The sequence below is a fragment of the Trichosurus vulpecula genome, chromosome 2 (assembly GCF_011100635.1).
Source record: "Trichosurus vulpecula isolate mTriVul1 chromosome 2, mTriVul1.pri, whole genome shotgun sequence".
Taxonomy (NCBI): domain Eukaryota; kingdom Metazoa; phylum Chordata; class Mammalia; order Diprotodontia; family Phalangeridae; genus Trichosurus; species Trichosurus vulpecula.
Genome location: NC_050574.1, coordinates 4,017,204 through 4,042,101, shown reverse-complemented (window position 1 = coordinate 4,042,101; position 24,898 = coordinate 4,017,204). Strand labels below are relative to the sequence as shown.

Below are 24,898 nucleotides of genomic sequence, written 5' to 3'. Positions count from 1 at the left end.
TGGATCCCCAGCCCTTAGCACAGTGCTGGCACTGTGGGTGTTTAATAACTGCTTGTGTCTTTCCTCTCTTCCTGACCACATCCCCCATACACATGTATGTTCTGCATATACACTGTATATCTATACGTATCAGATAAACACACATACTACACATACACCTACATACACCCCTCACTTTCATAGGCTGTCATCTGTCTTTCGTTTTCAAAGAGGACCAATGACATCATGGGTGAAATCTTGACTCCTGCATGAATTGGATTGAAGTGAGGCAGGGGTGCACAAAGTAGTCAGCCTCACTCTCCCTTCCTGACTTATCGAAACCCAGTGGTAGGACAAAAGTCAGGGCTGGTGATGACCTGGGATGCACTGGATGGCCTTGGCATCTTTGATGTCTAACCAAGCTCTGGGTGCTCCACAGCACCTGCTTCAGCCGCCTTCATGGCCGTTGGAACAAATTGTTCTCGTCCTCTCATTCTGCTGGGGGAGTCTTCACACGGTTGGGGCAGACACCCTGCTAATTCAACGAAGGGTTTGAGTCCCCTCGGTTACCCTCAGCCTGGTTTAGCCCATCTGCAGAGAGGCTTTTACCAGGGTGTGGCCGCCATAGACCCAAACCTATAAGACACATAAAACTCATGGAGAGCCATGAGGCACACATACACACAGGATTTAGAGCTAAAAGAACATTAGGGATTATCATATTCAACCACAGCATTTTACAGATAAAGAAACAGGTTTGGACATATATAGGCATAGACACACAGAGGCACAGATGCGACATTTTACTCGTTCTGGGTCTTGTGACCCTTTACCTGTTCCAGGCCAAATCTTTCCCATGTCCTGCGCACGCGCACGCGCGCACACACACACACACACACACACAGACACACACACACACACAGAGACACACACACACACCCTGCTCCTGCTCTCTGTCTCAGTCAATCAAGCAAGCAATAAACATGTATTAAGCACCTACTATGTGCCAGGCACTGTGCTAAGCACTGGAGATACAAAAAAAAGCAGAAGATGGTGCCTGCCCTCCAGGAGGCTACAGTCTAATGGAGGAGGCGCCATGAAAAACAAATGTACATTCAGTAAACTCTATATGGGATAAGTAGGAAATAATTAACAGAGGGAAGGCACTGGGAAAAGAGGGTTTGGGGAAAACTTCCTGTAGGAGGTGGGAGTTTAATGGGGACTTCAAGGAAGCCAGCCAGTGGTCAGAGCAGAGGAGGGAGAGGGCTCTAGGCCTGAGGGACAGCCAGAAAGACTGCCCAGAACTGAGAGATGGAGGGGCTTGTTTGTGAAACAGTCAAGGGAGCAGTGTCACTGGGGCAGAGGAGACATGGTGGAGAGGGAGGTGTAAGAAAACTGGGAAGGGATGAGGAGGAGTCTCTGTCTCCCTGTCTCTCTCTCCCTATCTGTCCCTGTCTCCCTGTCTGTCCCTATCTCACTGTCTGTCCCTGTCTCCCTGTCTGTCTCTGTCTCTCTGTCTGTTCCCATCTCTCTGTCTGTCCCTGTCTCCCTGTCTGTCCCCCTCTCTCAGTTTGTCCCTGTCTCTCTGTCTGTCCCTGACTCACTGTCTGTCCCTGTCTCTCTATCCCTGGCTGTCTGTCTGTCCCTGTCTGTCTGTCCCTGTCTCCCTGTCTGTCTCTGTCTCTCTATCTGTTCCCATCTCCCTGTCTGCCCCTGTCTCTCTGTCTGTCCCTGTCTCCCTGTCTGTCCCTCTCTCTGTCTGTCCCTGTCTCCCTGATTCTCTATCTGTGCCTGTCTCTCTATCTGTCCCTGTCTGTCTGTCCCTGTCTCTCTGTCTGTCCCTGTCTCCCTGTCTGTCCCTGTCTCCCTGTCTGTCCCTCTCTCTCTGTCTGTCCCTGTCTCCCTGACTCTCTATCTGTTCCTGTCTCTCTATCTGTCCCTGTCTGTCTGTCCCTGTCTCTCTGTCTGTCCCTGTCTCCCTGTCTGTCCCTGTCTCCCTGTCTGTCCCTCTCTCTCTGTCTGTCCCTGTCTCCCTGACTCTCTATCTGTGCCTGTCTCTCTGTCTGCCCCTGTCTCCCTGTCTATCCCTGTCTGTCCCTCTCTCTCTGTCTGTCCCTGTCTCTCTGTCTGTCCCTGTCTCCCTGTCTACCCCTGTCTCCCTGTCTGTCCTTCTCTCTCTGTCCGTCCCTGTCTCCCTGTCTGTCCCTGTCTCCCCCGTCTCTCTGTCTCTGTCTCTCACACACATGCATATGACACACACACTCAGGATGGTGGTAGGACTTGGAGCTGGCACCCATTATCTCCTGCTATCCCAGAAGCTGGAAGTGAAGTCAGAAGTCTTAACTGAGCAGGACCACCTTCACGTACACACCGGCCCTGCCGGGTGGCAATCCGGTCTCCTCTTGAGCATTTCCACTGATGGAGAGCTCACGGCGCCCAGAGGCAGCCCACCCTACTTTGGAGTAATAGAGACAGTGAGTAGATGGAGAAAGAAACTGAAAGGGGTGAGAGAGAAATGGAAAGTGAGAGAGGAGAGGGGAGGGGAGGGGAGGCTGGGCTTGTTAAGCACCTACAGGGGCTGAGTGCTACCCTAAGGAAGCTCAATGGTCTGTGCCCTCAGGCAGATCCAGGGCTGAGGGGGGAGGGGGGATAGTGTAGACAGCTTGGGCCCGTGGAGGCCTGGTTCTGCACAAGAGAAGGTAAAACTCACCTCTTACCCAGGGACAGGTCTTCCCTAAATACTCCAAGGAAGCATTTCTCGATATTGATCTGCCTCCTTAGAACGTCTTCCTCAAAACCCCTACACACTCATAGCTTCAGACCACGTCGGAGGAATGGGTGTGCTTAAAGGGGCCCCAGGCTGCAGTCCCCCTCAAAGGCCCAAGAATTTAAGGGCCTAGGACCCAGGGTTTGAGTCGCAGGGATCCAGGCGATGAGCCCCAGCCCCTCCCTCAACCAAGAGGGAAGCCTCTCCTATCCCTGGCTCCCTCGGAACAGGCACCAAGATTCCCTCTCCGCTATCGTCCTTCCCTTGGAGACCCAGGCACCCAGGGCCTTCCCCCCCCCGCCCCCCATCCTCATCGCTTCCTGATCCACCCGCTGGAGCCAAGCTGACCGAACCTGACCCTAGAGATGCTCAAAGACCAGGCTTCAACATGGCCCTGCATAACACGGCTCCACCCTGGTGTTGATCCCCTCTGGACTGGAGGGTTAATACTCTTTGTAAACTATGGTGCCCCCCACTGAACACGGTGATCCAGACGCAATCCAAGCAGAGGACAGGAAGGCTCTTTGTGCTCCTGCACAGGCCTCTGTCCCCGAACTCTAAGAGAGCTTTAGCTGCTGGGCCGCCCATGCCCCTGCCCACTCCTGAGAGTGTGAAGTCTGCTAACACCCTGCGATCACGGCTGCGTCACCTCTCCCTCAGTCTTTGTGGGCTCCAGTCCCCTTTGGTGGCCCCGGCTCCGGTCCCCCTCGGTGGCCCCAGCTCCAGTCATCCTTGGGGACCCAGTCACGGGGGCTCTTCCTGCTCTTGCCCTCCCACCACTAGCAACCAAGCACATTCATCCCTCCTGACGGGCGTCATGGGGATCAAAAAAGGTCCCAGAACCCCCTGGTAGCAGGGTGGGATCCATTGTAATGAGAAAGTACTGGTCTAGGCTTCAGCTGTATAATAACAGCTATTTAGCAACAGACTGGCTGGGCCCCTTCCATCCCCCCTGGGAATGGAACTTGAAAATGTCGGGAGAAAAGGGACCAGGCTTACTGCCACCACAGCTTAGGACCAGACATCTGGGGGAGGGGCTTGGGGGAGGGACCTTGGTCCCTGTTCCAGGGAGGCAGGGACTGGAGGGGCCTTCATGGTGGTGGGGGAGGGGCTGCACCCTGGCATCCCTGACAATGCCTGCATCCCTGGGACTTGACCCTGGGCCCTAGGCCATTAGATTCGTGGGTGTTTGGTGGTGGTGGTGGGGGTGCTGCAACTGGTGGCCTGGATATCCGAGTCCTAAGGAGCCCATTCTCTAGCCAGCCTGAACTTGTGCTGGAGATCATGGAAAGAATGGGGCGGAGAGCTCTTGGAAGTAAGAAGGAAGGAGGTGGGGGGGGGGGACCCAGGGCGGGGAATTTAGCTAAGGAACGTTAGAGGTTTCCGGCCACAGCGGCAGGACCTCCTGGGAGCCAACAGGCAGGGAGGGATAGCTGAGAAGAGGAGAAAAGAAAGAAGGAAAAAGAGAAGGAAAGAGAAAAAGAGAGAAAAAAAGAGAGGAAGGAAGAGAAAAGAAGGAAGAAAGAAAGGAAGAGAGAGAGAGAGAGAGAGAGAGAGAGAGAGAGAGAGAGAGAGAGAAAGGAAAGAAGGAAGGAAGGAAAGAAGAAAGAAAGAAAGAAAGAAAGAAAGAAAGAAAGAAAGAAAGAAAGAAAGAAAGAAAGAGAAAGGAAGGAAAAAAGAGAAAGGAAGGAGAGAAGGAAAGAAGGAAGGAAAGGAGGAAAGAAGAGGAAGGGAGACAGGAGAGTGAAGCATTAAGAGAGAGAGACAGAACGAGAAAGTCCACTCTGAGGCCAGGTGTTCAGAGGGTGCTGCGCCATGCAGTGGGTCTGGGTCCTGGGCACCCTCCTGGCACTGGGGTCCCTCGATGCTGGGAAAGGCCGGAAGGGCCTGGGGAAGAAAGAGAAAGCAGGCAGGCCAGATGCCCAGGCAGAGGAACAAGAGAGAGAGTCTCTTATGCTTAAGGTAAGCAGGATAAAAGGAAGGTGGGAAGGGGGGGAATGGGAAAGGATTGGGGGAGAGGAAGTAGAGGAGGGAGGTGTTCGTTAGGAGACGGAGGAGGGATTAGGGAGGCACTGGAAGCTGGGCATGATGAAAGGCACCTGGACTTGGGGGTCCGGAAAGATCGGGGTTCCAATCCTGTGTCCGGAGCTCATTAGCCAGGCCAGTCCCTTCTGCCCTTTGGGCTCAGTTTCCCCAAGTGTGAACCTTTCAGTTCCGTATAAGTATCAGTTATTGTAATGGGGAGCGGGTGTGGAACAGAGGGGGAAAAGGAAGAATTCAGAGACAGCATCAAGAGTGAGGAGGCCGACAGAAATGTGCTGGGGGGCCGGGGGATCACTGAGCCAGAGGGGAGCCGCAGGACTGGATGGAGGGAAGGGGCAGCGTTGGGACACAAGGGAACTGAAAACCCTGGGATCAGACCCTGTCCCCCTCCTCCACCAGCACCTACAAGAGGCTCTGGAGCTGTCCCCTTTCCAAGGGCCAGAAAGCCCCACTGGAACTTCTGAGGGGGAGGGTGCCCTGGGACAGGAAGATGAGGAAGAAGCCATCGTGACTCCCAGCCCCGCTCCTTCCCCAACACCCGAGGATGCGATCTCCTATGTCTGTGAGTAATGGGAGGGGATGGCATCACCTCTCCGAGGCTTGACTTCGGCCAAGGCAGGGTTGAATCAGCCTGCTAAACGGCCCCCTACCCATTCTCCGAGGAAACGTGCTTGGACCAAACTAGAAACCAAACCTAGCCAATGTCCCCCCTCCCATCTCCCCAGCCCCACTGGCCCCTCCCTCTCTGACAATCTCTCCTCTGCTGACCATCCCCACACTTGGGCCCCTGCTCCTTGATGCTCCACTGCCCCCCTCACTCACAGAGGACCCATCTCTATTACCCCCTCCACAGTGGGTCGCCTAACGGGGCTGGATTCTGGGCTGCATCAGCTACATGTCAGGCTCTACACTTTGGATGCCCGGGTGGCAGAGCTGTCTCGGGGGCTACAGCTACTGAGGAAAGAGGCCAGAGACACTCGGGAAGCCCTGGAGGCCCTGGAGGAAGCCCAGAAGCAGGGGCGGCGAGACCGAGGGCGTCTGGAGGGTGAGTGTGGGAGAGGGCAGAAGGGATGGGAGGTCGGCTGTAGGGTGGCCCTTGGGGTTGAAGGGAGTGGAGGGTGCCAGGTGGAGAAGTGGGGGATGTGGTCCCAGGGGATACCAAATGGCAGGGAGTTTGGGGTATCCTGAGCTGGAGCTGGTGAGGGCCCCCAGGCCAGTACCATACCCTGCTTCTTGCAGGCTGCCTGAAAGGTCTCCGCCTGGGCCACAAGTGTTTCCTCCTATTCCGGGATTTCCAGGCCCAGAGTGCAGCCCATGCCCATTGTGGGGCACGTGGGGGCAGCCTGGCCATGCCTGCTGATCGGGCCCAGATGGAAGGCCTGACTCGATACCTTAAGGCTGCTCTGGCCCCCTACAACTGGCCCGTGTGGCTGGGCATTCATGACCGGAGGGCAGAAGGCCTTTACCTCTTTGAGAACAGCCAACGGGTCTCCTTCTTTGCGTGGCATCGAGCCCCGCTCATGGATGGCCCAGGGGCTCCTACTCCTCATGGTCCAGGCCACCCTGCCCTGGGACCTGACCAACCCAACGGTCGAGAACAAGAGAATTGCGTGGCCCAGGCTTCAGATGACGGCTCCTGGTGGGACCATGACTGTGAGAGACGATTCTATTATGTCTGTGAATTTCCCCAGTAGGGCTACAGACTCTGGCCCTCTGTGTCCTCCCCCACCCCTCCTCCTCCCCTCCTCCTGGGATCTCTTCTCCGAGTGTCCTCCCTCCCTCTCTCTTACCCTCCCTGATGCCTTCCTCAATAACCTCTTCCTCCCCTGAAACAGCCTTTCCTACACCACTACCCGGCTTCTTCCAGAGTACCCCAAGGGTGCCCCAAGCTTCCTCTCCCTCTTTGGGGAGTGCTTTCCCTTCCTTTTAAGGGAGTGCTCCAGGGCTCACCTTTCAAGACCCAGCTCAAGCCCACCTGGGCCATCTCCCTGCTGAGATCTTTCCTCAGAGCTCACAGCCAGAAGTACTAGGTGTAGCTTAGAGGGTCCCTGTGTGGGAGCCCTGACCCCTCCCCTCGTAGGGCATGGATCTCCTTCCTCCCTGAGCTGGAGCCTGATGCAGGGCAGGACCCACACAGGCAGCCAGAAAACACCAGCTGACCTCCAACAATGGAGCAAGCCGACTTGGGAGCTAGTGAGCTCCCCGTCACTAGAGGTCTGAAAGCAGAGAATGGACAGTCTCCTATCAGGAAGGTTCCAAATGATTCATGTTCAGCTGTTGGGTGGCTGAGATGACCTCTATAGGCCCAGCTCCGAGACCTTGGGAGTTAATCACTCAAGTATGAGCAGTGCCTCCTTCCATCTTGTCCTCCACTGCTGCCCAAGGGCTGAATCATGCAAGGCCTGAGAGCCCCTTCTCTGAGGCTTCCCAGGAAGGACTGGCTCCTTCCTTGCCTTTCCCCATGCCCAGGTCCCTGCTGCTTCTCCCTTCTGTCCCTTTCTCTGCTCTTCTCCTCAGGATGGGCTCAGAGAAGGTGGGCATGGGTGATGCCAACACCAGAGGCTCACCAAAAATGTGAGTAGCCAAGGACGGAGAGGCATGGCTGTGATCATACCAGGCAGGAGGAGGAAGCCCACTAGGGCAGAAAGGGTGCTGGCCTGGGAATCAGGAGACTCCCTGGGTGACCTTCCCCAAGTCCTTCCTTCCCCGGCCTCTTTCCTCCTTTGTGAAATAACATTTGGAAAGAGGTGGCACAAAGTAGTGAGTCTGAGTCTATTCAACCAGCATTTATTAAAGGCCCACTGTTTGCTACGCACTGTGACCATAAAGGCAAAATTGAAATTGTCCCTCCTCTCCAGGGGCTTACTCTCTTCTGGTGGATACACATTTCACACTTGCAAGGCTGTAACCCCCCACACCAAGGCTCCTTCCTGACAAGAAGGCCCTGGGGGAATTTTGGAGACACCCTCCCCACTTCCCTTGCTCATCACCCCCTCCCATGAGCTGGGGATGTCTGCTTACAAACGTGGGAACACAACTGGGGAGATGAGCAGGGCTCAAGACAGGCACGGGGCATTTAGGAGTATATGGAAGGTAGGAGGGCTCTTACTGATAGCCACACAGAAGAACGACACCCACCAGGAAGCCAGCTTTCCCCCAAAGCCTGTTCAGCCTCTGTCACTTGCAACATTGCCCTGGACAGGGGTCCCAGGTGGGCTGCCCTTCTGTCCTTCTGGATGTCCTACAAGCTCCATTCTCCTCCTCCTCTCACTGCTGTCTGCGTGGCCTCCAGCAGATGGCACTCACACCCTTCCCCAGGGGATCAGCTCTCTGACCCACAACATTCTGGAGCAGAAACGCTGGGGAAGCCTAGAGACCCCTGCTCTGAATCACAGTTTTAAATGCATAAAGTAAAATAAGCGAGATTACAACAGAAACCAATTATACTGATGTACGGGTATCGAAACATTATGTAAAAAACAAGCTCAGAGACCCTAGATTAAGAACCCTTCTTCTCAGTCTCTCTCTGGACCAGCTGCCTCCACAATCTGAAGCCTCTAGGTCTCTCACATTACAGCGGGACCACTGGTGCTTTGGCCAGGACAGAAAATGTAGGAGGTGTCCCCAGCGTAGCACATCCAGGGATTTGCATCTTGCCCCCATCCCCACTTCACTCCAAGAAGCATTCTGCCTGACCTTGGCCTGAGCCTCTGCCAACTGTAACTACCTCCTCTGGAGCACAGAAGCCTTGAGCTATCCCTGGGCTATCTGGAGGCACACTTCTCACGGGTCCTGACCCCCAAAGGGGCCTCCCACACACACATCAGCCCTTCCCTCTCCCAGGCTTCCATCCCCTGTGGCTTGGGAACCTTATTCTAAGCTCAGTCCCCTGCCCACCAGCAGCTGTCCAAAAGTGAGACCCTTTGTCTCAAAGACCCCTTCGATTTCTGACATTTTGAGAGCCTGGGACCCCGATTATCAGTCCTGACCCTGAGACAACTCTTCCTGGAGCCTTGGGAGTGGGCCAATCCACAAAAAACTGGTATCAGGAGCCTCCTCCCCTGCCCTGTCATTCAGGCAGGTCAGTGGCTCTCGGGGGGGAGTGGTCATGATTAGTAGAGAGGGGCATCTGAGCTAGGACATGGCTAACTGACCTGATCACCTCCAAGAGTTTTCCCCAAGGGGTTCCCACCAGCTCCAGGAGAGTCACCTCAGAGATTTGACAGCTGGGAGAGCTAACATAACCTTTGGCAACCTGCAGAGGGGCCAGGGAGGGGACAGCCACCAGTGCAACCCTGTGTCTTGCACTGTGGTCATCTCTGAGCCCCACGTTTTAGGAAGAACATTGACAGGCTAGATCACAGCCCATGGAGGGCATCCAGGATGGCCAGGGGCCCAGGAGGCAGTGCATACAAGGCCCTGCTGATGGGGATGGGAACAGATAAGAAGAGCCAGCCTGCCCCTTTCTAAGTTGGTCCCACAGGGCAGCTATCCAACCCCAACCCAGGGCTGTTCCACCTTCCAGCTCCCACTCCAGACCACCCACCCAGTAAAGAATTGTGTTGGCCAAGCATGCACTAGGCACAAGTGGAGAGAGCAGGGTTGAATGTAGAAAGCACTGGGGGCTGCACTCTTTGGACCCTGAGGGGAACTCTGAGATCCCTCCCTGAGCTTCCGTGGGTCTTGCCTTGGCCACCAGGCACTGCCATCAGGCAACTGCAAAGGGGCCATGACCGGCATCCTGGAGTGCAGAGGAGGAAAGCTGCCCAGAGGTCAGTGGGGCAGCTGGGGTCTCAAAGGCTGCAGCAGGAGGCTAGTGGGCCCTCCCAGAGCAGGGCCGAGGAGAAAGGATCCAGCCTGAATCTGTGGCAACTCAGCTTTGCCATCCACCAAATAGAGCCGGGACCTCTCTGCAGACCCCAATTCTACATCCAATGAGCCTGCTCCATGCCCCAGGATGAGTCCTCCTTCCCATCTGGGCCTCACTGTCACCAGCCCTACAATGACTGGGGCTCCCAGGCCCTCCCAGCTCTAACCACCCAGGACTTGGAGGTCAGAGGTGGGTGAGAAATAGCCTCCATGTGGCTGCTGGAGCACCAAACATGCTTCCCCCATCTCTTTGGCCCTCTGGTCTATTCTGTCAAATGATGGGGATGGACTGGATGGTCTGGACAGCCGTGTGAACTGCGGCCTTTCTGTGTCTGTACCCACCCCCTACCCCCACACCGGGCTTGGCACAGAGCAGGCTCTTAATGAATGCTTGGGCATTAGAAGGCTAATGGATCGAACAGTCTGTGAACTGGAGTACCTGGGAAGGCAGTGACTGATGGAAAGTCCCCGCCCACCTCTTCCATGCGCACCCCCCTCTTCAGGGAGTCACCCGGAGTTGTGGTGAAGGCCAGACAGAAGCCACAACTCCCAGGGCAGAAGCAATGGGCTTCCAGGAGGATGTGGCCAGAGCTCCCTGGAGCGCCAAGGTATAGGCTAAGCTAGGGGTGTGCAGAGATCGGGCCTGAGTTCTGCCTCGCCTACACACACCACCCACCTACCCACATGCACACGCATACCTGTATGGACACACATAGAGCATGCATGCACACATATCCTGGAAGACCCAAATGTGGAGTTTGGAAAAAGAGGACCCTCCCTCTCTCCTTCCTTGGGAGTCGAGAGAGCTGGGGGTGAGTGTCAGCTTGGCTCCAGACTCACTGGGTGACTCTGGACACATTTTACAGATGGAAAAAGTGAGGCACAGGCAGGGGAGGCGACTTCATGGGAGAACAGGGACCTCAGAACCCAGTCCAACCTTTTACTTCCCACTGGGGAAACCGAGGTGGAAGAGGGTGAAAGCCATAGACCAAGATGCCACAGACAGTATTTGCCCAAAGTCACAGGTGTAGATCCCAAAGCTAGTTCTAGAAGCCATGGAAGGCACTTCAGAAGACTTCTCTCTTGTCCAGCCTCTTCATTCACCTTCACGACATTGAGGGGATGAGGTGGGCCAGTGGATAGAACCCTGGGCCTGAGTTCAAATCCTGCCTCAGACACTGGGTGACCCTGGTCACTCTCTCAGCCTCATTTCCATATCTGTAAAATGGGGATGGTAATTATAGTGGGGGGTGGGTACAGACACAGGAAGGTACTTATAGTGCCAGTGCCAGGGCTATTGTGTGAGGAGAAAATGCAGTAATGCGTAAGTTGCTGTGTAAAACCTAATAGTCCATGTGAATGCTGGATAATGATGACGACGATGATGGTGATGGTGATGGTGACGGATGGCGATCGGGAGGCCTATAAAGGCAAGGTGACTTGACAAGGCCAGTCAATCGACATTTTTTAAAGTGCCTACTATGTGCCACACACAGAAGAGGGTGGCAGCCCGGATCCAAAGCCAGGGCCTCCCCTTCCAGGCAGTACAGATGTGGGCCCATTCCTGGGCACAGTGTGACTGGGTCAGGAACAAGCCTCCACTGAGGACCGCTGTGGCCATAGCAGTGACGGTGATTCAGGGATGACCTCCAGGCCAGTGGTGGGGGTGAAGCCGGCCCATGGGTGGTGGACAGTCTAACTGGATGCTCAAACCCCAAGACCCCGAGAGTCCCAGAACGGAGGCAGGGCTGGGAGGTCCCTCTGCCCAGAGCCTGGCCTGGAAGTCCAGAGGCCCCCAGCCCTACCGCTCCCTCACTGTGCCGGAGGCTGCTAGAGCTGGCCCATCCTCTCATTTCATGGAATAGGAAAATAAAGGCCCGGGGAAGGAGAAGGCCTCATCCAAGGTCTCTCAGCTGTCCCAGATTGGAGACAGAGCTCTGGAGCGCGCAGGAGATCATCCGCTCCAACTCTTTCTTCTCACAGAGGAGGAGACTGAGGCCCAGAATGACCCCAGAAAGGAAATGCTCCTAGAGCCTACAGTCATCCTGGAGGGGGCAGCAGACCCCAGCAGGATCGGCAAGGGCTCTCCCAGAACAGAGCGGTCACTTTGTTCTGCTCGGCCTCAGGAGGTAGAGGTATGGACTGTTGTGAAGGCCCAGGAGGGGAAGCTAGAGGAGGCCAGAAGGGGGACTTCTCAGTCCCTTCCAGGAATGGGGAAGAGGACGAGCATTTATATAGCACCTACTACGTGCTAGGCACTGTACACTTTACCCACATGATCTCCTTGGATTGTCCCAACAACCCTGGGAGAAAGGGGCTGTTGTTATCCCCGTTGTACAGATGGGGAAACTGAGGCAAGCAGGGCCTGGCCACTTAGCTAGGCAGTGTCTCAGGCCAGACTGAAAGGCCTCCTTTTCCTAAGTTCATTCATGCAGGGCCGACTATGTCTGGGCAGGCTAAGCAACAGGGACACAGAGAAAGGCCCCGTCCCATTTCTCTGTCTGTTTGGAGGCTGATTGAGGACCCAGACAGGTGGCTCAGAGGCAAGAAGATCCGGGTCGGGGCAGGAATGCCAGAGCCGTCTCCAGGTATTTGAGGGGCTGTCAGGTGGGAGACACAGCATGGAGTAGAGGTGGAGCCGGCCCCAAAGTCAGGAAGCTCTGTCTGCGTGACCCTGGGTGGGTCACTTGGCCTCAGTGATCTCTGGCCCTCAGTAAGCAGTTATTAAGCACCTACTGAGCACCAGGCACTGGGTTAAACATCAGGGATACAGAAAGAGGCAAAAGGCAGTCCCTGCCTGCCCTCCACAAGCTCCCAGTCTAATGGGGGAGCCAACACCCAACAGCTCCATGCTGCAAAGCTACAGACGGGACAAGTGGGTGATAATTAGCAGGAGGAAGGCTCTAGAATTAAGAGGGGTGGGGGAAGGCAGGGGCCACCCTCCCCACAGATCTCCGAATCCTGTAGGGTCATACAGCAGGGGCTGTAGAGGGATATGGGGGTTGGATGGGAGGCTTGGGAGGCCCCTTCTGGTCCTGCGGGACTGTGGAGGCTCTGGGGGTACAGATTCCAGGGAGCTCTGCCTACGACTCGGTCTCTGTCCATTGTGGGCCTAGGCTGGGGGCGTGACAGGCACACCACAGGGTGCTGGCCTCAGGTTTGTGAAGGACCCTAAAGATGGGGGGTGTGCACGTATGTGTGCGGTGTGTATATGTGTGTGTGCATGTGTGTGAATGTGTGTGCATACACGCATGGCTGTGGTATACTGGGTGGTATGGTGCATGTGGGTGGACTGTGGCGTGTGCACGCGCACATACGTGAGTGTGGTGTTTGTGGTATGGTGCATGTGCACATACATGGGCTATGGCATGCACTGTGAGCGCATATATACATGAGTTGGGGGTGTATACACGCACATACGTGTGTGTGCACACTCAGTCCCGGCACCATGTGGTGCTGTACCGTCTGACTGTGAGGCTGTGCACGTGTCTGGATATGCTGTGCTGTGTGTGTATGCCTGGGTTGAGTCAGCCTGCCAGGATTGGGCTGGTGTCTAGGGACTGAATGTGAGGGGGTGCAGGGAACAAAGCCCTCCTGGTCCCATTCAGAGCCCTCTTGGAGCTTCTCCCGGGCAGGTCTGGAGCCTCTGGGGCCTCAGCCCTGCAAAGTGCACTGGGGAGGGGAGACCCTTCTCTGCCAATTATGCCCTGTGTGGTCTCTGGCAAATCCTGTCACTTCTCTGGGCGTGTGTAAAATGAGGGGGCTAGACTGGGCGGGCTCTGAGGTTCCTTCCAGCTCTCAATTTATGCCCCTTTAAACCTTCTGCCCACACCCCCCCCCCCCGCTTCCCACCAGGGAAGGGACTGCTTGCCTCCCATAAGGCTCTGAGTCTGGGAAAGGCCACCAGAAGCTCCATAGTCCAGGGACAGAATTGGGTGGTGCACTGGAGAGCTTGGGGATGAGGAGTGGTGACGGGGGAAGAAAGCAGGAGACAGGGCTGGGCAGCCTGCTGATTAAAAAGGAGACACTGGGTCACAGTGGACCCCAAGAGAAAGCAGCTGTGGGCTCCAAAAGCCAAAGAGATGATGGGGTTTCCGGCTGCCCAGTTCCTAGAAGGGGCACTCAGGAACAGCCCTCTGCTCAGACTCCACTGCATTCAGTTTTAGGATATGACATGAAAAACAGGGAGATTTCATTTGGCCTTTGCAACCCTGACCTTGGGGCTGGGCACACTTTAGGAAGCACCTAAGTGCTTACCGTGGTGAATTGGGAGCTGGGCAGCGTGAGGAGGCGCAGAGGCTGGACTTTGGAGGAGAGTTCCCTAAGGGAGACCTGGCAGCAGCAGCAGCTTCAGAGGCAAGAGGGGGAGAAATGGACAGTAAGTCTTGGGAGGGAGACTTGAATCTGATTGCAAGGGTCTTGAAATGCCCCCTGGAGGGGCTCTAAGGGCAATAGGGAGCCCGGGAATTTCCTGAAGGAGGGGGAAGCAACGAAGGAGTAAGAGGGAGAGTCAGAAGAGAGGAGGGCTCTGGAGGAATGGCGAGTTCCACTTGGGACGGGCAGAATTGGAGGTGCCTGTGGGACATCTGATCTAGTCTTCACTGACTGTAGTCCCCTGCGCCTGGCTTCTTCCTGATCCTACAGGAAGCCGTTCCTGGTCAATCCCCGGTAAGGCTCTGGCAATGACGTCCTCTCCACCCAGTCTGTGGCTTGTTTGTACGCCCCTGTTTGACGTGCTCTCCCCCAAGAGATGGTGAGCTTCTGGAGGGCAGGGGCTGGTTTGGCTCTTTTACACATTCCCAGGGCTTAGTACAGTGCCTGGTACAAATAAGTGCTTATTGACTTGACATGGAAGTATCCAGTGGTCAATGGACGGACTGTAGCTCAGAAGACAGAGCTGGGATGGATGCAGATCGGCAGTTGGCACTGACACCCTGCGAGCTGATGGGAGAGAAGGGCCGGGGCCAGAGCTTGAGAGCCACCCACAGCTGCGGCTGGCGATCAGGAAGGAGGAAGAGACTGTGCGGGGGAGAAGGTGGTGACGGTGCCAGAAGGCCGGGGAGCGAGAAAGCGCTCGGCTCCACCCCTGGCGCTGTTCCATGCAGTCTCCCAGTTCTGGAAAGCCACTGGGCGCGATGCTAAGAGCGTCACCTCCTAGGACGTCTGGTTCTTCCACGACTCAGCTAAAGCGCCTCCTCCCAGGGAAAGTCTTGGCTGACTCCCCAAGTTCGAGGGTCTTCCCTCGCCAAATCGCGGACTTTGTATTTACTTGGCACGTATTCGGATCGTGTCTGTGGGTGTACCCGGTGGAGTAAGCTCCGCGTGGGCAAGGACCCTTCCGAATCTGTCTTCGCACAAAAGCCAGCGTCCAGCACTGTCTCACTCAGGTTAATGAAGGCTCGTTAACTGACTGACCCAGTGATTCACACCTTCTGGCCCGGAGAGATCCCGCCCAGCCAGGCAGGAGCCCCACATGTTCATAGCAGGACATTTTGTGCCAAGGAAGCCGAGAAACCAAGAAGGACCAAGCCGAGAGTTCGGCGCAAATTGTGCCACATGAACCCAACAGGCTCAAAGCAGCATGGGAGACTCATTGTAGAAGGATGCGGTGAAGCAAGCAGGACCAGGGGAGGTCTATGCGGCAGAGGAGATGGAAAGGGAGGCGGAAGGCTGCGCGCCTGGCATGATCGTGATCACAAGGCTGGCTCCGGAGGAGACTGGGCTCCCCGTCTGGGTGTGGACCACTGGCAAACCCGGGTGCTGTAATGACTGGTCTGGCTTTATGGGGGGAGGGGGGGCGGGAAGCCCTCTGCTTCCTGCCTAGCTGTGAACCACTGTCTACACTGGCAAACCCGGGTGCTGGAATGACTGGTCTGGGCTTTACGGGGGACGACCCTCAGCTTCCAGTCTGGGTGTGGACTGTGGACCGCCGTCTACACCGGCTTGAGCAACTCCAGTTCCCCGAGTGGATCCTCCGAGTCCCAAAAGGGAAAACTGAAGCTCAGAGAGAGCCAGAGACGTGCGTGGGAGCAGAAATGCGGGACGGATGGCGGTGGGAGGCACAGAAAGCGCCAGCGCGAGACTGTCCCGCAACCATCCGGCTGCCACGTGGCCTCGCCCCTCCCCCTTCCTCCGCCGTCCGGGTCACGTGAGACCCATCGAGAACGGACGGCGAGCGCCGCGCACGCGCAGACTCGGCCGCGGCCTCCGCCCCCAACCTAGAGTACCGTACGAGCACCAAGGGCTCCTTGGACTGCGCGTGCGCCCCGCCCCCAGGGCCCCCTCCCTTCCCCCTACCCGTGCGCTTGCGCACTGCACACCCTGCTAGCCAGACAGCGAGGGGCTGAACCTTGGACCCTGCAGGGACACCCCATTCCTGTGTAGACACCAGGGACCTTGTAGAGACCCCCTGAGATTCAAGAGAGATGCCCCCAGACCCTGCCCAGAGCCAGAGGGTGTGGGCACGCGCGGCCTCGAGGATAGTCCTGGGGGAGCAGTTGGGGGCCCCTTTCCCCTCCCCTCCCCCTCCGCCCAAGGGTGGGTGGGGGCCGGGAGGGGCTGCCTCAGCCTCAGCCTCGGGCTCCCTGTAGCCGCTATTTAGAGACAGACTGAGTCAGATTGGCAGCGCTCCTCCCCCACCACTCCACCCCCGCCAGCCAAGGACCCAGGCCCAGAAAAGGCACAGCCTGCCTCAGTCTCCCCCGCCTCTTCCACCCCGGACCCCGGAGAAAATGTCACTGATGCAGATCCCACTTAAAAGTGTGTCCCGCGGAGGTTTTTTTGGGAGCTGCTTGTTAAACATCTCTGCATGGGCTCCTGATTCAGACCCGGCAGGGCCCCCTTACTGAGAGTGGAAGCGACTAGGGTCACACCAGGGACAAGTAGCAGGATTTGAAAACAGACTCTTCTCCCACAGAGCCGGCGTCGGCATGTTCTTTTTATAAAACAATTTAGGCAAATTGGGTCTCTGAGCTTGTATTTTACCCAAACAAAATGAAGAGGTCGCTGCTTCCCTTCCCAGTTTCATCGCACAGGATTTCCTTTCTCGAGCGATCCGGCCGCCCTCCGCCCCTTCCTCCCACGCGGCAGTGCACCCCCACCTCCCCACCTAGGCCGGCTGCGGTGCGGACCTCTCCTCATCCCCCACCTCCGGCTTGAGGCCTTTTGTAGGACACCCTTCCCCACCGCACCTTCTGTTAATGATACTTTGTATCAAGAGTTTCCTAAGCACCTTCATTCGGGCGTGGGAAAACCGGTGAGCATCACACACCATGACAGGCTTGCCCAGGTTCCATGCCAGGTTCCAGATAATGGACCATGCTCCCTCCTTTTCCCAGTCACCAGTGGAAGGAAGGAAGGCTGTGTGCTCGGTCCCATGCTTTTTAACATGATGTTTTTGGCAATGTTGTTGGTCAGCTACTGTCCCAATGGTAAATTATTCAACTTGAAAAGGCTACAAGCCAAGACTAAAGTGAAGGGAGAGCTGGTACATGATTTTCTGTTTGCAGATGATTGTGCACTCAATGCAGCCTCTGAGGCTCTAGTGCAACAAAGTATGGCTTAGTTCTCTGCTCCTTGTGCTAGTTTTGGCCTAATAATTAACACCAAGAAAACAGAGGTTCTCCAGCAGCCAGCCCCACACCATCCATACACAGAACCACTGGTTACAGCAAATGGTGAAATGTTGAATGCCGTAAGTTCACCTATCTTGCCAGAAGGGATGTATACACCTTGATAATGAAGCCGATGCACACATTGCCAGAGCTAGCTCAGTGCTTGGGAGGCTCTGAAGGAAATTGTGGGAGAGAAAAGGTATTAGACTGACTACCAAACTGAAGGTCTGCAGAACCCTTGTGCTGGCCTCATTGTTGTATGCCTGTGAGACCTGGACAGTCTACCAGTGCCATGTCAGGAAACTGAATCGCTTCCATCTGAATTGTCTTAGGAAGATTCTGAAGATCACCTAGGGCAGGATAAGGTGCCAGGCACTGAGGTCCTTATTCCAATTAAACTGCCAAGGATTCAAACTGCTTCAGAGAGCACAACTCGGATGGACTGGCCACATTGTTCCAACGTTCCCTAAAAGACTATTTTATGGGGAACTCACACAAGGCAGGGACTCACCTGGAGGTCAGAAGAAGAGATACAAGGACACTCTCAAGGTCTCTCTCAAGAACTTTAGAATTGTTTGTGTGACATGGGAGCCACTGGCACAGGACCGCTCAGCATGGCGTTCCCACATCAGAGGAAGTGCTGTGCTCTATGAACAAAGCAGAAGAGAAGCGGCTCGAAAGAAATGTAAGATGTGCAGATTTAGAGACATCTCCATTCCAAATGTTCACATGGACTATTTGTGCCCAACCTGTGGTAGAGCATTCCCTGCTCATATTAGTCTGATCAGCCACAGTCGGACACATTGAAACTTGACTCCAACATCTCTTTGAGAAACAAGGACAAACCACGAGAGCCTTGGCAAAGATATCTCTGATCCACTAAGGGCAGGGATGCTCCCTTTTGTCTTGGAATCCACGCACTTGCCTGCTTCACTAACTAGCCATAATTCTTTCACAGCTATTAATTTTACCTTTGCAGCAGCCAAAGCAGAAAACCCCATTTCCCACAAAGAAGCTATTGCAAATGGCAACTAAATATGTACTGCTGTCTTTGAGAAACCTGTGAATTCCTTTGGTCTGCAACCAAATGGAAGACTTTGAGGCTCAGATGCTTCTTTCTCACACACAAGATGTCTGTTCATTGCTCTAGTTCAGAAGACCAAATGTATCTTATTTGTGGCAAACAAGCTCCTTACTTATTCAAATTGAGAGACACCAAACAAGTCACCTAGTTAACAGGCTGGTCTTTACTTTCTTTCTCATCCCAAGGTCATGTATTTCTTAAATTGGGAAATATTAAAAACATTCTGCTGATTAACCATAGCTCTTTTTTTCATGAATGTAGCCAATGTATCTTTGTGAATCAGAGTATGAATTTGAAGACTTTTTCAGAAATGCCCACCAAATACACAAGTTTTAGAAGGAAATTTTTGTGGTTGAATGGATTTGCCTCCACCTTATTATCACTAAGAAAAATGTCTTCCTTCAGCTCAAGAGCACTTCAAAGTATTTTGGCAAAAGAAAGCAATAGTATAGACGCGTCTTATATTCTGCCCCCGCATTGTCAGACCATTTTTACAAAGAGCCTTTCGTATAATGGACTGTTTCTGAAAGCTGATCACTCTTATAACAATATGAAAAATGGTACGTAGCTGCTCTCCCCTCAGTTCTGCGGACCAGTAATTGCCTGTAACGCACACTGTTTTATCTAGTGCTTATTGACCTGTGTTCATTCAAAGACTGATTGAGCTATGTGTAGAAATGTCATTCCTCCTATGGGGAGGTCAAGGCTGGTGGGTCGCCGGAGTCAGGAGCTCTGAGCTGGGGTTGGGCTACACCGATCATGTGTCTGCATTAAGTCCTGCACCAATATGCCAAGCCCCTGGGAGAAAAGAGCCACCGGTCTGCCTACTGTGGGCAGACTGGCCCAGGTCAGAAGAAATCAAGCAGGGTAAAACCTCTATACCAATCAGTATTGGAGTCTTGCCCATGTGTGACCCTGCAAGTCCAAGCTTGGTGAGATGGGCAGACTGAGTCTTCAAACCAAAACCAAAGTAATATTAGGATTACATAGCAGACAGACCTCTGGGCCTTAACCACCTCTTAGCTGTAGGAGCCGAGACATGTCCCTTGACCTCTCTGGGGACGCTTTTCTTCCAGGGTTTGGACTCTGACCTCTGAGGTCCCTCCCAGCTCCAAATCCATGTGCCTGAGTTTTACGTATGTACTTTCCATTTATGTTGTGGTCACCATCAGGTATAGTGTTCCTTCCTGTTCCTGCTGCCTTTGCTCTGCCCCATTCTGTGTCTTCCATGTTTCTCTGAATTCTTCATATTTTTTACATCTTTTCAAGTGGATCCATGACCTCATCAAATTATGGTTAATTCATCAAAAAGCAATTATTAAATGCCTGCTACACACCAGGCACTGGGGCTCCAAATGCAAAGAATGGAAGAATCCCCATGATCGCGGAGTTTGTAGCCTAATGAGGAGATACAAATACCTGTACAAAAGAAGACAGTAACTACCAGGTAAATAGCAGGTGGTTACAAATCTGTGAGACAGAGATGAGAATGGTGCGCATTCCAGGCACCGGGGTCAGCCGGAGCAAAGGCTCTGACACGGGAGGGATAGGCGCAAGGCCAGTTGGGCCAGGTAGCAGAGTGGAGAGGAAGACTGATGGCCAGTGAGGCTGGAAAGGAAGACTGGCCAGGTCATGAAGGATGTTGTACATTTTATCCTGGAAGCAATAGGGTGCCCACCACTGGCATTGAGTAGGGGAGTCACATGGTCAGACCTGCACTTTAGGGAAATCACTTTGGCAGCCACGTGGAGGGTGGATGGGGAGAGACTTGGAGGAAGCCAGGGAAGCCCAGAGATGAGAAGAGAGAGCATTCCAGACATGAGGAACAGGCCAGCCCAAGGGGGAGATGGAGTGCCTTGTGCCCCCAGGAGCCCAGTGGCTCTGGATCAAAGAGTGAGTGAGAGTGTGTGTGTGTGAGTGTGTGTGTGTGTGTGTGTGTGTGTGAGTGTGTGTGTGTGTGTGTGTGTGTGTGTGCAGGACGAGGATGGGCCTTGTGCGCTGGGTAGTGGATTTTATGTCTGATCCGGAAGGTAACGGGGAGCCATGGGAGTTCATTGACATGGCCAGACCTAAGATTTAGGAAAACCACTCTAGTGGCTGAGTAGAAGATGGCCTAGAATGGGGAAATACCTGAGGCAGGAAGATGCCCCAGCCACTAATGCCATAGGGAGCGCAGGTGCGAGGTGACAAGACCCTGGTCCAGGAGGTGGCCGTGTCAAAGAAGAGCAAGGGGAATATTTGAGAGAAGCTGCCAAAGGGAAATGACCAGGGCTTGGCCACAGATTGAGTCTGGGGGTGAGACAGTGAAGAATCCAGGGTGTCTCCTGGTTGGGAACTAGGAGAATGGTGTAGCCTGTACATACTAGGGAAGGTAGGAGCGGGGGGAGGGCTCGGGGGATAGATAATGAGTTCTATTTTGAACATATTGAGGCTAAGATGTCTACTGGACATCCAGTCCAAGATGTGTGAAAGATAGTTGGAGATGTGAGATCACAGGCCAGCAGAGAGATTAGAGGTGCATAAGCAGATCTGGGAATCATATGCACAGAAATCATAATTAAATCCATGGGAGGTGAGGAGATCCCCAAATAAAGCAGTACAGAGGGAGAGGAGGGCCCGGGACAGAGCCTTGAAGGACATTCACGGTCAGAGGGTGGAATCTGGAGGAGGATCCAGCCAAGGAGACAGAGAAGGAGCAGTGAGAGAGGGAGGAGAAGAACCAGGATTGAGAGGAGTGATCCACAGGGTCTAGGGCTACCAAGAGGTCGAGGAGAAAGAGAGCTGAGATCCGGCCGTTGGACTTGACAACTAAGAGATCATTGGTCACTTCGGAGAGAGCAGTGTGGGTGAAAGGATGGGGGTAGAAGCCAGATCTTAAGGGGTTAAGAAGAGAGGAAGCAGCGGGAAGTGGGGGCCTGGCTGTAGACGGCCTTTCCAAGGCATTTAGCCACAAAAGGAAGAAGGGGTACAGAACAACAGCAGATATGGAGGGATCAGGTGAGGGTTTTCAGGATTGGGGAGACAGGGCCATGTTTACAGAGCAGGGTTCTAGTTTGTCCTTTGTTCTCGAGGACGACCATGACATCAGAAAGGTGACAGCATGACTTGCAAGCGAATTGGACTGAAATGAGGGAGCCCTCCAGCACTGTCTCTCATGTTCATTTTCACAGCTCCTTAGTGTTCCCGTCTGTGATGGAAATGCAGCATAGAGTCCAAATTGAAGAAACAGATGATGAGGTCCTCTACAGACTCCTGTTAGCAGATAACAAATCCACATGGCCGAAGTACTTTCTAGAAGAGATGGGTTTGGGCTGACTACCCAAGCAGGAAGGGAAGTTTGGAAGAAGTGTACTTATTGCCAGGGTGATACGGGTGGATGTATCTGAGAGAGACAATACAAACAGACCTCAGTCAGGCCCAGAATTCACCTGAAGGGAAGTGGTCCTGCAGACTTTGATGGACCTGCCAAGCGCCCTTAATGACTCCAGGCCCATCTTTTTAATGTTAATACTCTCCTAATACCAATGACTTATGTCTTCATACAACACAACATAAAAATATAACAGTCCTTTCGGGTCTCAGGCTGCACCAATATTCCAGTGCATTCAATTAACCCAGAACCAATGGGCACCTGCTTTGTTTCCAGGCCTTTGCTCTCACAAAAGGCTCAGCTACAATTTATGTTGAATATGGACAATGGGGGCCTTTCTTTCTGTCTTTCTTTGACCCCCTTGGAGTACATGCCCAGCAGGGGGATCTCTGGGTCAAAGTAGACGGACAATTTAATCACGTTTTTAAAAGAAGCATCATTCCAAACTCACGTGTACAATTAGTTTCTTTTTTAAGAATTTCATGTATTTGTTTGTTTTTGGCTGCATTGTGAGTTCCAGGTTCTCTCCCTCCTTCCCTCTGCCCCTCCCATTAGAGAAGGCCAATGTTTGATGCAGATACATATGTGGAATCATACAATACATAGTCCCACAGATCAGCTCTTTCTCTGGGGGTGGAGAGCATCTTCTTTCATAGGTCCTTTGAAGCTGATTTGAGTATAGCACTCAGTAGCTCGGTCTTTCACAGTCGCTCTTTGAACAATACTGCTGTTACTGAAGACAGCATTCTCTTGGTTCCGCTCGATTCACTCTGCATCATCTCGTGTAACCAGAATGGCCTTTGTTTTCTTTGAATGACTCAGCTTACCTCATTGAGCCTCTGGACACTGTGGCTTGCTCTTCCGGGGCAGGAAGCCCAAAGAGCATTCCAGGAAGCAGACAACTTCCTGTGTGATGAGTCATGGGGCTGGCTGAGGGGAGGTGTTAGCTCCAGAACCTGGTCTACGCTAGGGGGAGGGGCCAAGTCAAGAACCAATTGGCCCTGGTCATTCAGGCGGCGCTTGATGATGTCAAAAACTCTATAAGAGGGGAGAGGACAGCTTGAAGATCTCTCTCTTTCCTCTTCCGGTTGGTGTGGGAGCAGCGGCAAGCAAGCGTGACTCTGGGCCAGCCCTTGCTCTCGGGCCGAGCCCAGATGTTGGTAACTATGAATTGTATTGGGTCTGTCTGTTGATATTTGTAATTTGTTTGTGTTTTGGTTTTGAGGTTTGGGGTGCTGGTTTGTTTTTTCCCCTGAACTAAATGAATGTTTTGAACCTCAGGGTGCTGGTTTTTTCCCCTGAAGTAAGTCAATGAATCTGTATTTGGTCTGTTGATGCTTATCTGTATGCTCCCCTGAACTAGCTGAATGCTAACTGAATGCTGGCCTTTTCCCCTGAACTTAAATGAATGTTGTCTGTATGCTAACTGAATGTTGGATTAAAGTAAGCTGGTCAACCCCTTCACCGTGCTTTCCTTGTTTAAGCAGATAAAAAGAACCTGTGCTTTTCCCGGCAGCTTCCTGGGTCCCGGCAGCCCCCTGGGTGCCGGTCGTGGGGGAGGGATCTTACGCCCCCACCGAAGCTGCTAGCTGGGTTGTTAAAACATCTCGTGAACGTCTTTCCATGTTTTTCTAAAACCAAGCTGTTTATCATCTCTTACGTCACCATGGTATTCCATCACGTACAGTGAATTTCAAAGCGGTGGTGTAGTATGCTGGAGTTTGCATCATCTACTTCTGGGCAGGGGATAGAGTACCAAGCATGGAGTCTGGAAGACTCATCTTCCTGAGTTCAAATCTGGCCTCAGACACTTCTTAGCTGTGTGCCCTTGAACAAGTAACTTAACCCTGTTTGCCTCAGTTTCCTCATCTGTAAATCGAGCTAGAGAAGGAAATGGTAAACCATTCTAGTGTCTCTGTCAAGAAAACCCCAAATGGACACAAATGAATGACCACCTACTTCTAAAGTAACCAATGAGTGACCACAATAACCTTGCTTCATGATGTTTAGGAAGCCCAATGATAAATACAGGCGATCCTATTTCAGGGATTTGAGTTTTTACATCAACAAGCACATATTAGACACCAACTGAGAGCCATGCCCTGTGCTAGGGGCTGAGAGTAGCAATAGGGACTGGCCCTGTGATTTCACTGGCATAGGGAAGTCTCAGGTGAGGAAACTCCCTCTACCAATATAGGTTGGCACCCCCCTTAGAATCTATAGAGTCCTTTAGAGCACTGAGGAGGGTCACCCAGCTAGGAGGTGCCAAAGGCAGGGCTTTTAATTCAGGCCTTCCTGACTCGGAGGCCAGTTCTGTCCACTCCACAATGCTGTCCCTTTACATGTACACAGAAGTAGAGAGAAATGTGAACAAAATAACCACAAGGTAACTTTGGGCAGAGGCACAAGCACCTGGATATTGAGAGAGGCTTCAGGGAGGAGGCAGAGCTTGGAAGGAAGCTGGCGAGGGCTTGGGGCAGGAGGGAGGGGATTCCAGGCATGAGGGACAGCCTGCTTAGACATGGGAGATGGGGACACAAGTGAAGAACTGGGAGATGACTACTGTGGCTGGGCTAGAGGGGCACATAAAAGCCTGATCACAGACATTAAATGTCCCACAGCCATTTGCATTGGGTCCTAAATGCCATCAGGAGCCACTGGAGATCGTGGAAGGGGAAAGGAAGGGGGTACCTACATTGATATAGAAGCTACAAGGACTTCACAACTATGACTGACAGAGGAGAGCCTGCCTGGAGGAGGGGAAAGTGAGAGGTGATGGCAGCAGCCCAGGTGCGCAGTGACCAGGGCCCAAGCCAGGGTGGTGTCTGTGAGTGGAACAGCTGCCGGGAAGGTGGACTAACTGGCTGTGGGGGCGGGGGGCACCAAGGGGTTGAGGATTCTTGCGTCATTGCCAGAAGTCCAGGTCTCTGGACAGAAATGAAGAAGCTGGTTTGAGGTGGGGACTGGGGCGGACAGATAAGTCTGCATATTTCTACTACTTAAAATCTCTCCACTGTCTTTGCTTGTATTGGTTTCAGCTTCTCCGAAGATTTTCCATTCAAAGCAGCTATGTATGAAACCATCACAAAAGAATATTTCATTTTATGAAAGTTGGACAATAACATATTTAAGACAATTATATCTAAATTTAATTGTTGAACATTTCAAGTGAT

The 24,898-nt window shown here is 53.5% G+C and overlaps 1 protein-coding gene across 1 annotated transcript; it reads left to right on the top strand.

Moving 5' to 3' along the window:
• Positions 1–4,489: 4,489 nt before the first annotated feature.
• On the top strand, positions 4,490–7,604 carry CLEC11A (C-type lectin domain containing 11A). Its single transcript, XM_036747460.1, has 4 exons — positions 4,490–4,708; positions 5,189–5,351; positions 5,643–5,834; positions 6,029–7,604. Exons 1-4 carry the CDS (start codon positions 4,562–4,564, stop codon positions 6,481–6,483), a joined length of 957 nt encoding a protein of 318 aa, XP_036603355.1. The 5' UTR covers positions 4,490–4,561; the 3' UTR covers positions 6,484–7,604.
• The last annotated feature ends 17,294 nt before the right edge of the window (positions 7,605–24,898 follow it).